The sequence below is a fragment of the Mugil cephalus genome, chromosome 2 (assembly GCF_022458985.1).
Source record: "Mugil cephalus isolate CIBA_MC_2020 chromosome 2, CIBA_Mcephalus_1.1, whole genome shotgun sequence".
NCBI lineage: Eukaryota > Metazoa > Chordata > Actinopteri > Mugiliformes > Mugilidae > Mugil > Mugil cephalus.
Window position 1 is genome coordinate 5,223,070 of NC_061771.1, and position 20,054 is coordinate 5,243,123.

Genomic DNA, 20,054 nt, shown 5'->3' on the forward strand with positions numbered 1-20,054 from the left:
TACAGTATGTGCCAGTATAGAGGTATGTGTCCCTACGTTGTGTGCGTGTTGATGACTGCTGAAAGCCGCCCGCTGTTCACCAGCGTGGTCTTTCCACAGGTTTGCGGGGGCTAATTTGGGCGCCTTTCACCTCACTCATCATGTGCACTGTGCTTTTCAAGAGACCTGCCTCCATGATGGACGCCCGTCAACAGCTGCTGTTTTTCAGCCCCAACCAAAAGCCAACACTTTGAGACGGGCAAACGGACGGCAAAGTAGGGCATAGAGCTGCGATTGTTTTACGAATACTTATTTGTTTAAGCGGCTAAGATTAACATTTATCTTTTTATTTGTTCCCCCCACTATGATCCAGCTGTTAAATATCAGTGTCATTACATTAAGAGACCGAGCAATAAAACAGAAAATCCCAGTAAAATTATGTAGTGTGAACATTATTAAATTATTCCACAATTTGTCTCTAATGAGATTTTATCAAGACAGATGAGCACATGTGTGTACTGTATTTTTAAGCAAACAGTTGCTATAGTTAAAATCAATAAATTAATAAATTAATTTATTGATTTTATTTGAACATTTCAAACATGTATAAAAATATGTAACCACCAAAAAGAAGCTGTCTCTGCTGTGGAGGGAAAACAATTAAAAACATCTGAGTTAATGTCTGATCCAATCACACTTTTACATTTTAAATAACTTACATTCAGTGTTGGGTAAGAGATAAACATTAAGTGGTTAAATGTGAATGTCGCAAAAAATCTATATTTAATTTTACGCATTGTTTAATGAAAGTTTATCTGATTTATCAAGTTCAGAAGAAAAGAGTTGTCAAGTTGCCCAGACAAAGCCCGCTGTTGAGCACTCGCACCTGTCAACAAGAGGATCTGGGTCTGTCCACGAGGCAGAAGACTTTCAGGGTCTGTTCATATCAAATATTAATCGCTAATTATTTTCCTTCGTTTTAATAAAATAGGACAAAGTTAGGGTTTTAGGACGTTCGCTGTTCCCACAACTTTAACAATCCAGAGGAAGAACACAACAACCAGAGAGCATTTGTCTGACCTTTGACTCTGACTGGTGTGAGGCAAATCCTGCGTCTGGCATGGGATAAGTCTTCATGGCTGTAGCTGGCATGTATGACGTATTGCCTCCTGAGGACACATCTGGGGAAACAATTTGAAATGTGGATTTAAAGTTGCCTTGAAACAGTCTCTAAATTGCTTACTTAGTGGCTCAAAATAAATAAACATGTCTAATTATTATTTTCTCTTTTTTTAAAAAAAAAATCCATATATTTTTTTATTGATGGGTTGATAGCAGTTAGATGAAAATTGTTAAAAAATGTCTTATCAGAACTAACATCTTGAAAACTTGTACACATTGTCAGTAATAGTCTGTGGTTGGTTCCCGGCCTAAAAGCCTGGCCAAGGTTTCTCCACCCATGAAATCCTAGTCGGGGTATCTCCTTCTGGACTCGCTCTGTCGGACCAATCAAATGGTTTATGTGGTGATAGACAGAAAAGTAACACAGACGTAGGCCTGCATGTCATCTGAGCACTGCTGAGTTGATTTTGTTTACGACAAAATGGCTGCCGTCACAGAAGCGACATGCTTAGATGTTTTAAAAAAACACTAATTGTAAAGGAGGAACTGTTAGTTAACTCCAGAGGAGAAGGATGCATGATGTGTGGCTCTGATTGGTTGGAGGACTACCCACTGGGTGCAAAGAGTGGAGTGTTACCAGCTGGCTAGACTCTTTCAGCAAATTACAGGCTACCTCCATGATACTGAATCAACCACTGACTTATAGTTTGTTCAAGCCCTGACGACCAGATTGTCCTCAGACGTTTTTGTAAAATGGAGCCTAGTGTTTGCTGGGTCACTTCCAACTACTGTGTAGTGGGCTCCGCAAAACAATAGCTACTTTTGGAAGCTTTTGTTCACCAGCCTTTCTAAACATGGAACACCTCCATGATAGCCTAAGAGTCAATGAAAGGAGGCCAAAAGCAAGATCTCTGTCCTCAAAGCCTCATCCCATAGTAAATTGTGAACATTGAGGGTCAGCGTAGGTAGAAATGCTCTTTTATACGCATCAGGTCAACCTGCAGATGGTCTGTCCTGAACTAATCGTAAACAGTTAGGTGGACAGTTTCTATTGCGAATCACAAAAAGCTACCCAGCGAGTAAAAACTATGTTGTGGATTAGTGCTGCCCAGACACAGCACATCCATGTATCAAAATAAACAGTGTCAAACTCGAAAAGCGCGTTGACTTGTGCTCTCACGTAACGCTAAAAACAGCCCGTTTTTCATGTTTCTGCAAGCCCTCTGGCGTATCAGTCATCGTACCTTGATTTGCAGCAGCACAGACGATGGGGTTCGCTCCTCCGGGGTTCAGACCTCCATCAGAAGGCCCGCCGGCAGCATAATGAACAGCTCCAGCTGAAACCACCGCTGAGCTGCAACAATCACAGAAGGCTGATTTTAGCTTCCTCTCCCCTGCCTTGCTCGCTCATATCTTATGACAGAGCTCATATTCATAGAAAGATTAAGACAGCTGTATGTGGAGCGAGGAAAAGGAAAATGAAAAGCTTCCAGAGAGGTTGGATCAGAACTGATTTACAGAGCGTTCATAAAAAATTAAAATATGAGGGGAAGTTACCAAGTGGTGGTCAAGGATAGCAAAATAACATAGCGGTTTTACGTACAATGTTTTGTAAATCTATAAAATACAGAATAATTTAGTACTTTGTGATGCTTTGTGAACATCTTACGGTGTCATTTAGAAGTGGAACAATGACAGGGTTCATTTTTCAAGTCTATTTAAAAAAAAAAAAAAAACTCTGTCCAATTAATCATTTTTTTGTGAGTATGTTCCAAATAACTCACCTTTCATTTGTGTACAAAGTTCGATTCTGCAAGTGTAGTTTCCCCTTTACATGCTGGTCCCAGTCCTAAAAAGCACATAGACAGAAAGACAGTCCAAACATAGACTCAAACAGCCTGGTCACGCTGGCAACACCCCCTGTAAGCTGCTGGCTGGGGGCAATTAAAGAGACAACATTTTGGATGACTTTGTTGGGCTGAAATACATGTCCCAGATCAAGATTATTCAATATTTTTTGGAACTCCTGTTTTATTTGAATCCAAATAAATCATTTATTCATGTTTGATGTAATGAAACATAATAATAAACTCGTTGTTTATTTAAATGGTGGGCATTTGGTGACATTCAGCTCACTCACCTTGAGGTTGTAGACCTTCTTGTCACAGATGCTACACTGGTGGGGCAGCTGAGTGGGGGTGACAGCATGGTAATCGTTGAACTGATAGGGCTGAAGTGTCCTGGTTCCTGAGGAATAGGTTTCCTCACTTCCATGCAGGGGCTGGTAGCCTCCAAACCCCTGTGTGCCACTTGAACCAAAAGAAATCCCACCAGTGCAGTTTAGCTTGGGGTCAGGGGTCGGCTCCTCTGGGTTGTACAGTTCCGTTCTGGAGCGCATGGGCTGCCCAGCTGCTGTCCACACCGTCTGAGGACTGGAAACCATGTCCATCTTCCCACTGTGAGTTAAATTAGCGTGGCCTTTCCATTGCTCCTTATGTCCAGAGGTGTTATAAACGTTCATCTTCTGATCACTGAAGCCAGCTTGCTGACCCTGCACATCCTGCCCATAGAAATCCCTCTGAAAACCAACGTTGGTCATGTTTTTGGCCTGAGTGTTAATCATTGTGTATTGTCCATCACCAGCTGATGCTGCAGATGTCCCTCCAGCGAGGTTGTACTGAAGACGCCTGTCGGTATCAGAGGGGTAAGCTGTCCCTAACTTTTTACCGTACTCCCCACCCTGTTGACCATTTGTGCCCCCTCCACCCGGATGGTTCAGTCGCACGTTGTCTGGGTTTTGGTTGAATCCTCCACCCACCAAGGCCCCCATGGCTGAATTTGAAGAGGGGAAACCTAGCACCCCCCCGGGGAAGACACCCTGTTGGTTCCCAACCATAGCCGAAGTCCGTAGCTGATTAAACAGGGGCTGGGACATGGTGACATTGGAAAGGACCTGGTTGAGGACACTGGCAGCGGTGGCTGTATTGCCTCCCTGTGCCAGTTTCAGGCGATGGAGGGTGAGCTGGGCCTGGAGCTGTGCGAGCTGGAGGCTGGCTGGTGTCAACAGGAGCTGCTGGTTCTGCTGCTGCGGCCCCGTCTGCACATTGGCTGGCAGCTGGATTCCCAACTGGAGGCCCTTCTTGTCGGCACTGTCCAAAGGTGCCGCAGGGATGCTGCAGGATGAAGCGTCATTTAAGTCAGGAATGTCAAAGGACACATCTATTCACCAGCTACATAAACGCAGCCAACACAAACACAAGGGGACTTGTAAGAACCTATACAAACCAATGCGGCATAAGTGATGCCCACAAAACAGCAATGTGTATTTATTTTTGAACGTATTAGACATTTTAAACACAGACTAGAAACAGTTAATACTGCGTACAATACATCTAAAATCTTTAAGAACTTGGGCATTATAGTAAATGGTACACTGACTTCAAATGACATTCTTGTATCAGCTGATAGCTTCCCATTGCAGCTGTGCTACATGTAACATATGCAAGCAGCAGAGCTTACTGCTGCATACTAAGAGACTAAAGATGGGAAGCTTGGTTCTTCTACTCGTCTGTCTCCTGATCTCACAGATATGGCAGGTGCAGTAGATGCGATCATTGTCTTGTTCATATTACAAACAACATGTTTCCAAAATGGCAGTGGTGGGCTGACAGAGCCAGTAAAGCCTTCTCTGATGGCCTGGACTTTATTAAAATCATTGAGTTACATTTTAATTTAATTTCCACTAATGTTATCAAGAGATTCCCAATAGTCTATTCGTTTCATTTTATGGCTTGTCTGTCTCTCAGCTACGGTTTCTCAAAGTGTAGCTTTGCATTAGAGCTTTTATCCAATCATATTTCTAAAATTCCAATTTCATATTTCTAAAAAATATTTTAGCATTGGGATTGTATTGTGTCACTGATACATGTATCAGTGAATGAGGTCACATTGTGATGGTGGGATATAAACAGCAACACTGAACAATGAACTTGATCAGATAACAAGGAGAATTCAAGTAAGTCACGCGTCACTCTCCTGTATCTTTACTTGACAGTGAACATTTTTTGAGGAGACACGGACGTGGAAGGTAACAGTGGTTAGAGTACGAAGAAGAATACCAATCTAGGCCATCTCTGTCCTGGATGAAGAATACGTGTGCTTTGTCACACTGTTGCTATTGTCCAGAGGGTCACAAAGAACGATGAGCATAGATTGATGTTCTTAAACAAGTCCGAAAGTAACAATGTCATGGAACTGAATAGACCAACAGTTCTGAAACTGGGGTCCCCGGACCCCTGGCGGCCCCCGAGCTATAGCTCTTCAAGTGATGCTAAGCCCAAACTGAGAAAGTATGACAACAGTAATCTTGAGTTTGGATTTACTGACAGCAGCGAGGGAAAACAAAAATGTGTTGTGTGCCTCCAGGTGCTGGCAAATGAAGCCCTGAAGGCAGCCAAGCCAAAATGAGATCTCATTATAAAGCACCCAGAGTGTAAGGACAAAACTAAAGGTTTTTATTCCTCACGAAAGGGTGAGAAATAAAAGGTTTTCTACCAATAATGTGAACAATGGGCAATAAATTGGAGTATGAGGGGGTCCTCAAACGTTTTCTCTCTTTGAGAACCCCTGGAATAGACGATGCAGGTCACTGAATCCCCTGAAGTCTAGACACAGGTGGTGATGGAGAAAAAGAAGAATACATCTGTAACTCAACAACTGCAACTGTTCTCATAGGGTCTCATTAAGCTTATTAAGCTCTGCTTACAGAAACTGTGGGCCTGTGTGGTCTGAAAAGCAATGAGTTAGAGCAAGGATCATATTCATGCAGCTGGAGCTCAGTAAAGAATACTGCATTCCTGACATACCCTCTGGGTCATAGTCAGTGCACTAAGCTTGTTCATTTGATTCATTAAGTGTCCCTCTCATGTCAAACAATGATATAATGAAAGAGGTTTCATATATTCTCCTCCTTGCTCTCTGTTCGGGCCCAGACCTCCAGCCCTGAGGTCACCTCCTCAACTAACTGGGTATTAGGGGCCCTACACTGGACAGTAGTGTGGCTTCAAAGACTGCAATCACCTGTCTGCAAATGTAAATCCGTGGTTTCAACTGATACAGATGAAATTATACCTCTTCACACAACTAAATTTTCCTGAAACCAATCAGAGCCAACAAATCCAACTCCACAAATATAACTGTACGACCATGTTGTTGTTACTTCTCTATCCACTACCGCAAAAACCTGATGTAAACAACACCAGAGAGAACTGCTGGCACAGCTCCTCAGATCAAAGAATATAAAAAGCACAAAGGAAGTCTCTTTAGCTTCACAGTGTCCATATCAAACCGAGAATCATATATTTCCTTTATATTACTGTAAGTGATCAAAATACCTTTTTTTCCTTTGAATATTTATTTCTGTCTTACACTGTAACATCTGTCTGGAGACTACAGGAGAGTTAGTTGTAAACACAGAAGGGTCTCAGCTGCTGAAGCACGCACTGCACAGAGTACCGCAGTTTAAATTCCCTCAGTAAAAAGAAAATATAGTTGTTGAAGTTCAAGAGTGGCAGCTGTTCAGACATTAAGATGTTAGCTGCTTGTTTTCCTGCTGCCCTAGTGTACTGGCATGGCACCACTGGAGCTGTGACCTCGTATGGCTGCTCAGCCTTTTCACTTTCTGATGAATGCTCTGACATGGGGTCTAAACTTAGTCTACTCGACTATCTGTTGCATCTTCTATGTTAGGCACCTGACACTGCACTGTCTGCCTGTCTGCTCCAGCCTCAGTGGGGTGCAGCTTGTTGGAGACAAAGCTTTGTCAGCACACACATAGTGACTCATCCTGTGGGGTGAGAAGAGACATGCAACGATACCGAAGAGCTGGTCTTTAAATATATGTTCATATGTAAGAAGTTCAGAGGGTGTTTTCAAATATTAATTCATGAAACTGAATCTCGCAGAGGATTATCACCTCCAGAGTCGGTCTTCCCTCTGGCTCCTTTAGTTGGTTTTGTGATCAAATTGCCACATCATAAAGTCATCATATCACAGACTCACTCTCCCTCTGACCTATAAACAACCCTGCTGTACTGTCCGTCAATGACTCACTGCAACATAATGCTGATATATTGTATTTATTATGTGCACTTTTAGTTGATTTTTTATCAGAAACTTCCACTAAGGAGGTTTAATGGATGAAAGCATTTTTTGCGCGTTAGTAGGATTAAATGAAAATGAAATAATTGCTAAATCTGTGCGTTAAAGTTAAAGTTGCATGGCCTTGTTTTAATGTATCTGTGAAAAACACATCTTACACAGATGCAAAATCAAGCGACTTGCCAATGTAATTATGTTAATTTGCTTATTTTGGACAATTGACAGCCCCCAGTTTCGATTGTACACACTTTTAAGTGAACAAGCATGCTGATGGAGAGATACACTTACACCATTCCAGCTTATGACTCAAAGCTATAAATACTATGGCTGCCCTCTGCCATCCCGATACACAGTGTCCTTAATAGACTAATATGGACACTTGGGCAGCTGGCACAGAGCGCTAGACACTTCAGACCAATCTTGTGATGATGATAGGGAATATGGGTGTCAAATAAACCTCAACCAGGTGTGGAAGGGAAGGGTTTAAAAGTGTAACTCCAGATAGTCTGTAGATGGATGACAAGAAAGGCTTCATCAGATTGTGTGTGTGCATATGAGCGGTATAGATAACGCGTGTAAACAGAGACTGCTGCGAGAATAGCTCTTTGTGTTTGGGGGAATTAATCTGAATCAGATTACGTTTTATACTTTAACGTTCTGTGTTTTAAATGACAAATAAATCAAACCACTGATTTAGAGACAGCAGCCAACTCCTACTCAAGATTATTCAAGATGTGCTAAATCAGGAGGACTGAGTGTCTCTATATGTTGCCTGTTGACAGGTACAAAAAAATTACTTTCAAGAATATTCGCTAACTGGAGGGGTGCATGTCGTCTAAGACATCATTTAAAACACATGTGAGTGAAGGCAGAATAATTATTCTAAGGGCAAAGAGAATAAGATAAATGCCCAATTAATATATCCAGATCAACAAATCTTTAATGTGAACCATTAATTTGCAATTATTTTCAATTCACCTACACACTTATACCCTTTCACCCAAAAGAGCAGCTCCCGTTACATTAAAAAAGACACCATGTGCTATAGGTTCAGAGTAAAACGTTCACACTGCAGCCTTGGAGTTGATGTTTTAAACTGTCTATGTTCTTATTTATTTTTTCAATGTCTGTTTTTTATTTGTTACTGTCACACCGTGTTTTGGTTCCTGAGACGGATGAAAAAAAAGTCTCTCACAGCCACAGTCGTAGTTGGGCGCATAAACAAATTCACGTATTACACAGCGTTGTTGTTTCACAAATTTAGAAAATGTATACATACAAAAAAAAATATTCTATTACATGTTTTACATCAGAATTATAGTTATAGAGAGAATTTCTGTCATTTTACCCTGACCAAGTTATATCCAGTAACTGTGTGATATAAAACTGCAGGTTGCACTTTGAGTGATGTTTTTAACACTCACCCCTCCACATATTCTTTTATTCTTTTGAAAGCATTTCTTTACCGGTATAAACCATTTCAAGATGCCACTGCCCCAGTAACAACAGTTTCTTACTCTGTTTCTACATTTTCTTTCATGTACAGTGCTACGCACTTGATGAATAACTACGTGTTGTGCTGTATTTTCACTGCATGAGTCCAATGAACATAATGTGTCCAAGCTCGTGGTATTTTCAGTGAAAAGGTGGCAAATGATAGGGAATGAAACTGATAATCACATTTCATTAAGGTTGCAATATTAGAAACTACGTTTAGCTACTTTTAGCTACCGCTGCTCCTGAAGCTTTTTTCTCCTCCAAGAATAAAAAGCCAATGTCATGACCAAATGGACGGGAAAGTAAGAGGTCAAGTGGGCAACGGGAGCTCTGACAAATACCTTCTTTTCCTGTATCGTACAGGAACGACTCTGCTTTATTATACACCCATATGTCTTCACATTGTAGCCTAACATCACACCAGTGTCAGTGAAAGCATGATAAAATATAAATGTATGTACAAGCCACAGCTAACAATTATTAAAGACAGCAGTGATCCACTGCTGCATCAGTTTGGAAAGAAAACCATACGACTGGGATTTAATATTCCAAAAACGTTGACATCAACAGTGATGGACAACAGTTGCTTATCGAGCCTTAATAACATGATATTTGTCATTTTCAGGGAAGCTCTGAAGAACACACTGAATTCAAAAGTACTTCTTCCAAAGCCACATTGTCCTTGCACAAGAATGTAGTCATAACAAACCGCCACATGGTCCCAGTCAGTCGGCAGAGCCTTGTCGGAGGAAGTAACAAATTAGAGGAAGGACTCGAGTCCAGTCCACATCCAAGAGAATATCCCACACTGTCCAGACACACTGCAGCTCCGCAGGCAGCTATAAATCATGCCCCCTATGCAGATCCCCAACACAACACAGCTGACAAGACTACAACCGGCTAAAACTGAAAAGCACACCTGGACGTTGCTGAAAGAAACGCACAGACCTTGAAAAGTCAGCCGGCGGCGGTCCAAGTGACGCTAAACTGTGTGCAGCTCATCCATAGTGTGACCTCTGTCCAGCAGCCGAGACTGACGTACGTCTCTACCTAGATCACGTACACTAACATCACAGCTACTGCTCTTTGCCACATGTGAGTGACGCTGCTTCCCAGTGTTAACCGGACAGGCACAGGCGCATGTGATGAAAAGTCACAAGTGGTCAGCGTGTGTGTGTGTGTGTGTGTGTGTGTGTGAGTGTGTGTGTGTGAGAGAGAGGACGGGGGTAGACCAACACATAGGGACGACAGTATTTTCCGAGGAGACCTTCAGGAAGCGCCATCCTGAATCTGCAGCTTCCACGGCCACGGCAGATTAATTTAGAGTCGACCGGCAAGTTCAGAGTAAAAAAAACAGAAAAAACAAGCATGTGGCCGACTGACTCAATGTCAGCCTAAAATAAAACAATGAATCAGTCCTCCTGAAGCTGTACATTTTTTAGGGGCAGAAGAAAATAAAAAAATGTGGCAATGAGCTCGTTCTTGACCCATTTAAATTTTTTTCTTTTGTGTGCGTGTGTGGTGCGTGCGTGGTCTATGTATGGGAGTGGAAGGGGCAGGTTTTCAATATATGTTCAATATATTCAACATAATAAGTTTTTTTATGTTTTTTATTTTGTATAAAAGGTGCTTTATAAATAAAGTTTAATTGATTGATTCATTTTGATATCTTGACATAGTACAACGCCTAAGTTTTAAGCAGTGTGTCATTGTAAAAGTGTTTAGAATTAAATGTTCCTCTTCTATGCTGCGTGATTATAAAACAAAAATGCAAAAGAATAACGTACAGAAATAAACCGCATATTAGAACCTACATAAGCTCTACTAGATCTATCTACATATATCTTCATTATTTAATATTCAAGTTCAGAAATTATTAGGTTCGTAAAATTTTAATATAGCATTTAAAGCACCAGAAAGTGTGTAGAAGTATCATTCTTTCTATCTAAACTAATAATTTTATTGTAAACGAACTGTTGGATAAATCAGATAAACAGTAATCTAAACACGCCCAGATAAAGGACATTTATTAAGTCCTATTCTAGCAACAAATTATTAAAAATTAATCAAATAAATTTCAGACTCTGAAGCAACATCGTCAGATTCAAAGCTTTTTGGGCTCGAGACCAACACACAAACATGTTTTGTTTTGTTTTTCTAAAAACTGAATTTCTGTTTCCACTTGAACCACTTGTTCTTTGTGTCCACAAGTGTCTTCACCTTGTGGACACATTTAATCTGAATCTCTAAATCATTTCAACTTTTATTCTGTATTTAATTTCTCTTCAATTACAGCTACACAGCTATATTAATTAACTATATTATTTATTTACATTAATTAACTGTATTTCTGTGTTATTATTATTTACACTGCTAGTCTGGTGCCACTGAGAACACGACAAACGTAGATTGTAACACAGACTAGTATCACATGAAATAATAATCAATCCTATGATTTCATCCTATATAAATGCATATATTATATTTACGTTCTTTTCTCGTGGAGCTCCTGTGGGGATCTGGAGTAGATCATACAGCTGTAAATATGCACTTTGCTTAAGCACACAAGTATTCGGCTCCCGGGGAGGCTTCACTTGGGCCCGCAGATTTATAGTCCCTCCATCTGTTAGCATCACACCCCGATGGCAAAGTGAGAAGACTCCATCCTACATCACTACCAACCAATAAATATTTATCATTATTAATGTATTAGGCATTAATATCGTTGGTGTCTGTGTCCATTAATGGGACAAAAATATTTATACTGACATTAAAATAAATTCACAGTTTTTTTTTAAAGACATATTAATTCCATGAGACAAATGCACTAAATTAGACATCCACAAATAGTGGTACTACACTGTTGCCTATAAAGTTGAAATAAAATAGTTTCTTCTCAAACTATTTTGACTATTGTGATTTATTCTTGCATATCTTCTCAAAACTTTACTGATCGATCTCTTCCAAACATATAATTGATGTGTATAAATATGAATAAAAAAAAGGAAACTAAATTATTACAGCTTTATGGGAACAGTGTATTTGCTCCGTTGGTGAGCAGCTATAGAGGGCGGTGTGTGTGTGTGTGTGTGTGTGTGTGTGTGTGTGAGTTTTTGTTTCAAAACTACGGCGGGGAATGGATTAAAAGCCAGAAATCAGACATGCAGAGAAAAGTCTCTGGTATTTGCTGATTTCGTTCTATGAAGGCAAATAAATTGTACTTATTCTCTCTGACATTTTATTTGATTATGTCCTTGAAGTTTAAGAGCAGACACAGACTGAGTCATATCTCTGTTGCCTCAGAGGAAATGATATGACTTATATTTCCTCTCAGTGACCACAGTCACTACTGGGCAAACTCTGGGAGTTTGATTAGTGTCTCTATAACGAAATCCCTGTAATGTGGCTGTATTAACAGATTTACGTCCTGACTGCGCCAGTAATACAAGCGCACGCATAAACACGCAGCTCACAGAGACATTTTCTGTGTGGTCCACTAGGTGGTGCCATTACTGGCCCCTTGAGGTCTGTTGGATGTGTGTATCAGTCTACCGAATGAGGGCACTGTACTCGTTTTAATCAGCAGGCCTCATCCAGCTTGATAGATTGGGAGTTGCAGTGTTTACATTTGTAAGCCGTAGTTTACATGGTGTGACTCATGATGACATGTCTCTTTGGTGACACAGCGACCTCTGAAATAAGTCGAAAGTGCTTCAAAAGTGCTTCTTCCGAACTCTTACAGAGAGCTGGCATTTGGACAGAATACATGCAAACATATGAGAGCTTCAGGATGAGTGACTCTCATCAAGAGGATCCTATGTGACCCCTCCTCATCCAAATAAGGCATAAACACTTACTCACATTCCAGAGCCTTAATTTAACTTTTCAACAAATGAGACACATAGCCACGGCCCGCATAGTCGACACGTTGCCACCATCAAGCCATGAAGGACTGTTGCGCGGGCGAGGTGTGGGCAGAGGAAGCAGGCTCAGCTTGCCTCGCTCCACATTTGGCACAGTCGCAAGGAGGGCGGCTCCCGATTTATGGCCCCCCTCGCAACGAGAGTTTCTCGTCCACGGAGACGCGGGGTCTGCCCCCCTCGCGACCCACGTCCACTTTAACGTGTCACTTTGATTAACGCCATGTTTCTCTGATGGTGCCTGTAAAAGTGATCAGATTTATACTGGCGATCAGGCGCGGCGTTTCATGAAGCGGCGTTTAAAAAAAGGAAATTTCAAGTTTCTCCCTTGGCCTTAGTCTGACATTAGACACTGAGTCACACACACACACACGCATGTTGCAGACGTGCAACTAAATACTGAGCGACTTATGCTGGGGAAACTTTGTTCTCCGCGTCTCACATGCACATGGGCGCTGGAGGTGATCTTGTTTCAGCCATTAGGATGGAGTAACGTGGAATATTGGGGTCACAGAGAAACACAGAGGTCAAAAAGAACCTTCTGACTGGACAGCTGCCTCCCGAATGTGGACCCTTAGGAGCGTTCCCACAAACATGTCCCGTAGCAGGAAAACAGCAATTAGTCTTTAAAGCTCTGCTGACACAGTGCTCGCTTGGGGATTACAGGGTGACACCTGTTTGAGGCGTTTACTCGGAAATAAAATACTTCTGTAAATAAAAAGGAACAAGACTTTGTAGCCTGGTATAAATATCTGCTTATCAGGCACTAAAGCAAAAAAAAAAGGTAAAATTTAAGCCATACATTCCCAATCCACCACAACTTTTCAGATAGTTGAACACTTTCTGGCCTACTGGGTGTCCTGTGGTCAGTTTTGATGCGAGACTGCAGACAGAGAAAGAAAAGACCCTGGTTTACCTGGGATCTGCTGACACTGAGTGTCAAACTGGGTGCTGAGAGCTGAGAGCTGAGGGCCAGGTGACCGAGTGACGTCAGAGATCCATCTGGCTTGTCACGGTCGCCGAAGGATGACGACCTCACAGGGGAAAGTGTAAACCTTTCAAACGGCAGCTACAGCTAGACAAGAAAAAAAAAATCCTCGCCTTTTAATCCTCCAGTCAGGCAAAAAAAAAAAAGAAACGATGAGCATCGGGAACATCGGGAAAAGTATTTTGCTCCTTTGCAAATTCCTGTCGTCTAAATTAGATTAGAGAAATATTTGAAAGGTGGGAATTCAACTACAGAAGTCGTCACAAGACTCAGAGGTGAAGTAACATGATGAGTGGGGGAGGATTGTGTTGGCTTTGACAACTGAGCTCAACCAGCCATTTTTCCCGCTGCTCTGAAACAGTTATTTATAGCTGCTGGCTCGGTGCAGCAAGTCAATTTCTTTTTCACTTTTTCATTTCTTTTTAAATGTTTCTTTAAGACTTTCTCCACTTCCAAATATAAACATGCAAACAAGATGACATTTTCCACAGGGTAACTCGTTAGTTCTGTTCACGAGTAGACGCGGGGCACAGCGAGGAAGCTGGAGTCTTCCCCGGCCATGGTCAGCAACATCAGAGCTAAATTGGTGCACGGGGTGACGTGATTCCCACAACCCCTCCTTCTCTCCTTCCTTCCTACCTTCCTTCCTCTCGAATCAGCCTCTCCCGTTGGCCTTACCTCACTCCCACTCTCCTCCATCTCTGTCCAGAGCAAGCATTGCATTTTACCATCTGTCACTGCTGTCGCGCTTTCAAATACCAATCACACCCAGCTGCATCGCCCCGCTCAGTCACTCAGCAGCCAATGGCAGCGCGGCTCCCTTCTTGCCTCCCATCATTTTTTTATTTTTTTTCTGAAGTTATTTAATTCCTTTTGCAGCACCAGAATATATTCTCGTCCACCTCGTAACATTCCCCGTGTGTGATCCATAAAACAAACAGTCCAAGCCCAGCGCTATTGTGGTGACAGGTGGTTAAACGCAGTTGAAGTTACAGCCAAATTAAGGCCCACAGTAAAAGAGACTGAAAACAAAAACCGCAAATAAAAGCCCTGCACCAGCAATCACTGCACGCATCATAAATAAATAAATCCAAATATTGTAGTGGTAAAGCTGCATGTAAGAAGTATGATTTCCATAGAGACAAAGGCTCAACGAGAGCTAAGATTCCCTACATGAATGTGGCTGCATAAAAGTGGGCAGGAAGAAAAAAAAAGAAATTTATACAGTTCTGCTGTTTTTAAAAATTCTGGAAATACATTTTGATTTTTGTCCAGTGACGGGAAGGAAGATTAAATCAGACTGAGTGAGGAAAAACATCAAAAGAGATTAAAAGAATTTAACTGTGTGAAATCAGTTATAAAAAAAAGCATAATTTGTAGGGATCGATACTGAAACGCTGATACTTCCGATACCAGGTGCTTATGCTCTAAAATCGATCCTTAAATCAAATTATTGATACTTTTGATACTTGAGTCATTTGAGGTAATATAGGAACTGGAAGTGGAAAGTAACTAAACTACTGAGTTGTGGCAACACAACAAACCTCGTGAAACGAAGAATTTATGATGAAGAGGACAGAAGAGGAGAACAGTGTCACAATTAACATGCAAGTTTTAATCTTATAGAAGTTCTTAATAGTTAAACAAAAATGTATTTAAATGGTCCAATTATTTTACTAATTTCTTTTTTCACATATTATTGTGTCCTCTGTTTGTTTTTCCTTCCGTGGTATAAGCTTGGCTATACAGTAAATGAGGCCACAACCCCGATATCCTTTAAGTTTAAAATAAATAAATAAATTACTCTGATGTCTTGTATTCTTTATGAAGCTGTGACTTGAAACACATTACTTTTCTTTTTTTAGGTTTATCAGACACATTTTTTACGCAAAGTATCGGCATTGCCAGTACCAACCTGAATTTTACTCAGTATCAGATCACAAAGTAAATCGGAGGTATCGAACATCACTGGTTGTGACACAGAGATTTGTCAGAGCTTTAACTTTAAATGAAAATATAGACACAATACGGATGTATGCCTGTGATTAAATCTAAAGGAAAACAGGGAAAGAGAAAGTGGGAGCGTGATTAATATGGGTTTGGCATATTTAAGTGACATATGGTTCTACAGTGATAGAGAGGCTACAACATAAATATTAATCTACTAAATATATTATCTGTATTTAATGTGTCAAAATCTAACGTGCATCCGAACATCATTATCTAAAAATTCATTACTGACAAGTATACTGATTGAGACAGATTTCACCCAAAATGTGCTGAGCAACAGTTGGATTGGAAAATTGATTCTTATGGTTGTCTCAGATGTCTCGAAATACTGAAATACAGTTCAGAGGCGCTCCACAAGGGAATGGGCATGATATTCTTGTTCAAAGTGGAGCCAACAGATGGATAACAGATTTAGGCTAAAACGGAGCCAATCACACACCCACACATGGTGGGCACAATACAGGGCTGACATGGACAGGGAGAGCGCTGAGACCATATGGCTCAACACGTCTGATCTCAGGAAGGCCCTGGCCGCTCAAGCAGCCATTAGTGCAAATTAGCCCGACCAACGAAAGCAAGTGAACTCAGCAACTTTTTCTCGACAGCTGCTCGGGCGAATTCCTAACGCGACAAAAGGAGGAAAAGGAGAAAGTCGTTGAGCCAAACCCCACTGCGAGTGAGAAATCCCCCCCAAAGCCAGTGGACAGAATGGGTTGGCTATGCCAGAGAATGATGACCGTCAAGGGATTACTCCGCAGAGCTGCACCACTCAAACAGAACGCACTCGTAAAAAAAAAAAAAAAAAAAAGAAACAACAAAACAAGATTGTTCATTTAGTGTTTTTATTTTTCCATTTTGTGGCTACAGTGCACCAGCCCCGAGGCCTATCTTTAATCTTATTCGCATAAAAAGAAATCAATGCAAAAGCTGAGACTGCTGCCAGTGACACCTGTGTCCTCCTCGTGTTGGAATTCAGCCGCACATTCAAAAAGAGCTCAAACGTTGTATAAACTGTCAGTGAAGGACGGCTCGCTTTCACAAACCAGTCACGTACACACAGGAAACAGAGGACTGCTCCATAAACTGGCCACACCAGTCGCCAAACATAAAATTATCATCACATAAAACTAAATGCCGTTTTCCAAACTTCATTCTTCTCACACATTTACACAATATACGGTTACATATTGCATACAGCTATTGCTGTCTATTTTTGAATGCACTGTGGTCTAATTACAAAAAGGCGATGATACGGCGCACTCAGAGACCACGGCTCTATTAGAAGATCTAGTTGTCTGTGAGTGTTAATCATCAACAGATCAGCAGATACCAGCGTGAATGTTAATCTGTTAGTTTGTTTATCTGTGAGGTAAATAAAAATATGACGGACAGCACCGCGGACAGACAGCTGAGGGAGCAATGATCCGGTGACGTCGGTTAGGTAACGTAAACTGCAGTCTATCGGGTTTTTTACGGCACCAGCCTCACGTTGCCTGTGTCTCAGCCAAAAAGCTGCACTTGAACACATCACAAAGACTATAGTCGACGGACAAAAAACAGATGGTTTGAATTTGTCATTTCTTAGCTAAAACTGCCGATCAGAATGATCTGTGTGACTAAACAATTATGGTAATAGTGCAGGACACACCGGAAAAGCCAGACTATGAGACTAGACTACACATTAACAATTACGTTTAAATGAATGGATCGCATGCTGGCACTTGTTCCTGTTTATAGAGGTTATACGCTGACGACCCCCAAGTGGCAAAAACACAGTGAAACGTATCAGTAAAAACAGCGAGACTGGGGAAAATGTGGATTATCAGATCAAACTAAGGACAATTGGACTCGACAATGATCCATACAAACTAGTTTGGATTTGGAAAAGTGGATTAGCCTCAGTTTCAGTTAGTATTAGGTCTTTTCAGTCATGATAAATGTTGCTAAGTAAAAGATGACAACACTAAGAGCTTTACTGAGAAGTAGCGTTAGCCATATAATACTGTAGCGTCTGACTGGACGTTAAAAGGATGACGAGGAGTGATCACAAATATTCTGTCTATTATTTTATTTTTATTTATTGATGGAACTAAAATACACCAAAACAACAACATGGACAAGCTTATCTGACAGCCCTCCAGAATGTAATTTATGGTATGACCTCACCAGAAAATACAGCATAAATTAATATTACCTGACACTAAATGTGAACCACAACACCAGGTTAGTAATGCAGTGATCCATTTACTTCTCTTTTCTTTGGGAGTTGGAGATCTGTAAAAATATATCTCTGACTGCTTTTCAAATCTATTGGTATAGTCAGTCGCAAAACAGCTCTTGCCCATTTTTTAAAGTAATTTTACAATTTAGATGCAACTAGACCTATGATTCAAACTAATGCTGCTAATCTCCATGCTCAACTTTCAGTGGCCGTAACCATGGAGACTTCACCTTCTGTGACGTCACACATAGAATAGAATAGAAAAACCTTTATGTGTCCCACAATGGGGAAACTGCATTTAAATATCCACAGTATAATTATTCACAGAAGTCTGTGCCTTCTTCAGTCGAATCGAACCAGCTTTCTGAAAAGACACGTTATCGTTGGTATTTTCAGCAGACTGGGGACACGAAATCTGCGTATCACTGGGCTAAAAATATGTTTATCTTTGCCATAAGTAGCAGAGATGCTTTTATTGTTTCTATGGCTGGAGGATAGACAGAGACAGACAAGTTTTATCTTGACTTCACTGTCTGCAAAGGGAAACAGGCAAATCCCAGCGTAGCGGGGAGGCAGAAAGGCCACTGCCTGCTATCTTCACACTGATGAGTCACTGACAGCTGTATCTGAGCTGTTCCAGACCCACACACAAAAACACAACCGCAGTTTTGTTTATTTCTTGTGCGCAGTCGCTCCGCAAGTTTTAACTGGAAGCGCTTGAAATCAGCGGTGCAATTATAGCAGTTTGAGTCATAATAAGCCACCGCCACCTGTGCCCTCCTCCCTCCCTGCGGTGCAGTTGATTAGCTGGGAGGTTAATTGACAGGAAGCTCTTTGCTATGGATGTTTGACCTTGTGACGACAAACAGAAAGCCTCCGCGTACCCCCTACCGCTCGTCACACGCGGGGTATTTTAGGCGGCCCATTAGCATGCTTGATTTTCATGACAACGGCCTTCTTCTGATAAGCATCTACTATCTCGCCGTCTCTGTTTGTTTTTGTGCTTCGCCCTCTCTGCCTTCCCACTGTTTCCCTGTCACAGACACACACGCACACACAGATCTCTTCATTATCCATGGCTGGCACTCGATGATGGCGGTAGCGGAGTGGCTGATAGCAGAAGCCAGGAATAGTAGGTTGACGCACCATCGCTTCTGCCAGCACCATGAGGTCGTGTTGTCTTTACAGTATAAAGGAGTTATCTCTTATTACATGTTTCTATCCCCACGGTGACTCGGTGCATGCATGCTCTGAGCTTCGACTCTTTTACTGTGACACATCCTCACAAGTTATACCCAAATTTCAAACCGAGAGCTAAAGGAAAACAGCTCCTTTTGTTCCACATACACCTCTTAAATGTTTAACCTTGTCCATTTAGCTAACTATGCCTGTGTAAGAGGACTGACAATCCAATTCCTATTTGTACATGGCCAGTAAAGGTGATTCTGACACAAACACTCAAGGATAATCTGTCGATATCCTTCTGACAGCTGGAGCAGAGAACAGGTGCGATCACACCTCTACACACTCATCCAACCCAGCGTGGGTGAACGTACGTATATGCATGTGGGAAGACCGATAAATAGAGATAATAATGGAAGAAAAATGTAAAAAAAAAAAAAAAAGTTTCATAACAGCGATGAGTCAGGAGCAATAATAAAACAATGAAGATCTGTCTCCTTTCACACATTCATTTGTCATTAACCTACATGGAATAAGAATTATAAAGTCAAAGTATTGTAAGGTTAATACCACTCACACCGGATTCTGATTCGTTACGTCACCACAGCCATGATGTGTGGTCTGACCCAGTTTCCAAAGTTACTGTTTTGGTGTTATGTAAGGTTTGTGATGACAGACAGGGCAGTGACTCACTCCAGTTTCACTCCATGATTCACCACTTTAGCCAAAATATTCTGAATCCTGCACCCATGCTGCTCCACACTCTAGCAAACTCTGTGGCACTTAAATGGGAGGAGGTGGCATTTCGTCACTGACAGAGAAATGCAGGTTAAAGGCACATTTATAATTCTGCATCGCACGGTGAAAAACTTCCCAAGTAATGCTGCTGATATGCCAGTTGTTTTAATTAGAAGCTATATGCTAAGGCCTTGTGGATGATAGTAAAACCAAGAGCTAGAATTATCTTTATTATCAA

General features: G+C 41.3%; 1 protein-coding gene across 2 annotated transcripts in view; it reads right to left on the reverse strand.

Annotated features, from left to right (window-relative positions):
* rbm20 (RNA binding motif protein 20) overlaps positions 1-20,054 on the reverse strand; it is a 47,195-nt gene that overhangs the window by 13,546 nt on the left and 13,595 nt on the right. Inside the window, exons 1-5 of one of the 2 annotated variants that reach the window (XM_047579575.1) lie at positions 9,706-9,864; positions 3,242-4,274; positions 2,886-2,950; positions 2,346-2,455; positions 1,060-1,160 (exon numbers count right to left, since the gene is read on the reverse strand). In XM_047579575.1, the coding sequence (XP_047435531.1) occupies positions 1,060-1,160; positions 2,346-2,455; positions 2,886-2,950; positions 3,242-4,036 (1,071 nt within the window). In that variant the 5' untranslated portion in view covers positions 4,037-4,274; positions 9,706-9,864. Of the gene's footprint in view, positions 1-1,059; positions 1,161-2,345; positions 2,456-2,885; positions 2,951-3,241; positions 4,275-9,705; positions 9,865-20,054 lie in introns of those variants that run through there. The other variant, XM_047579574.1, reaches the window with a different exon arrangement.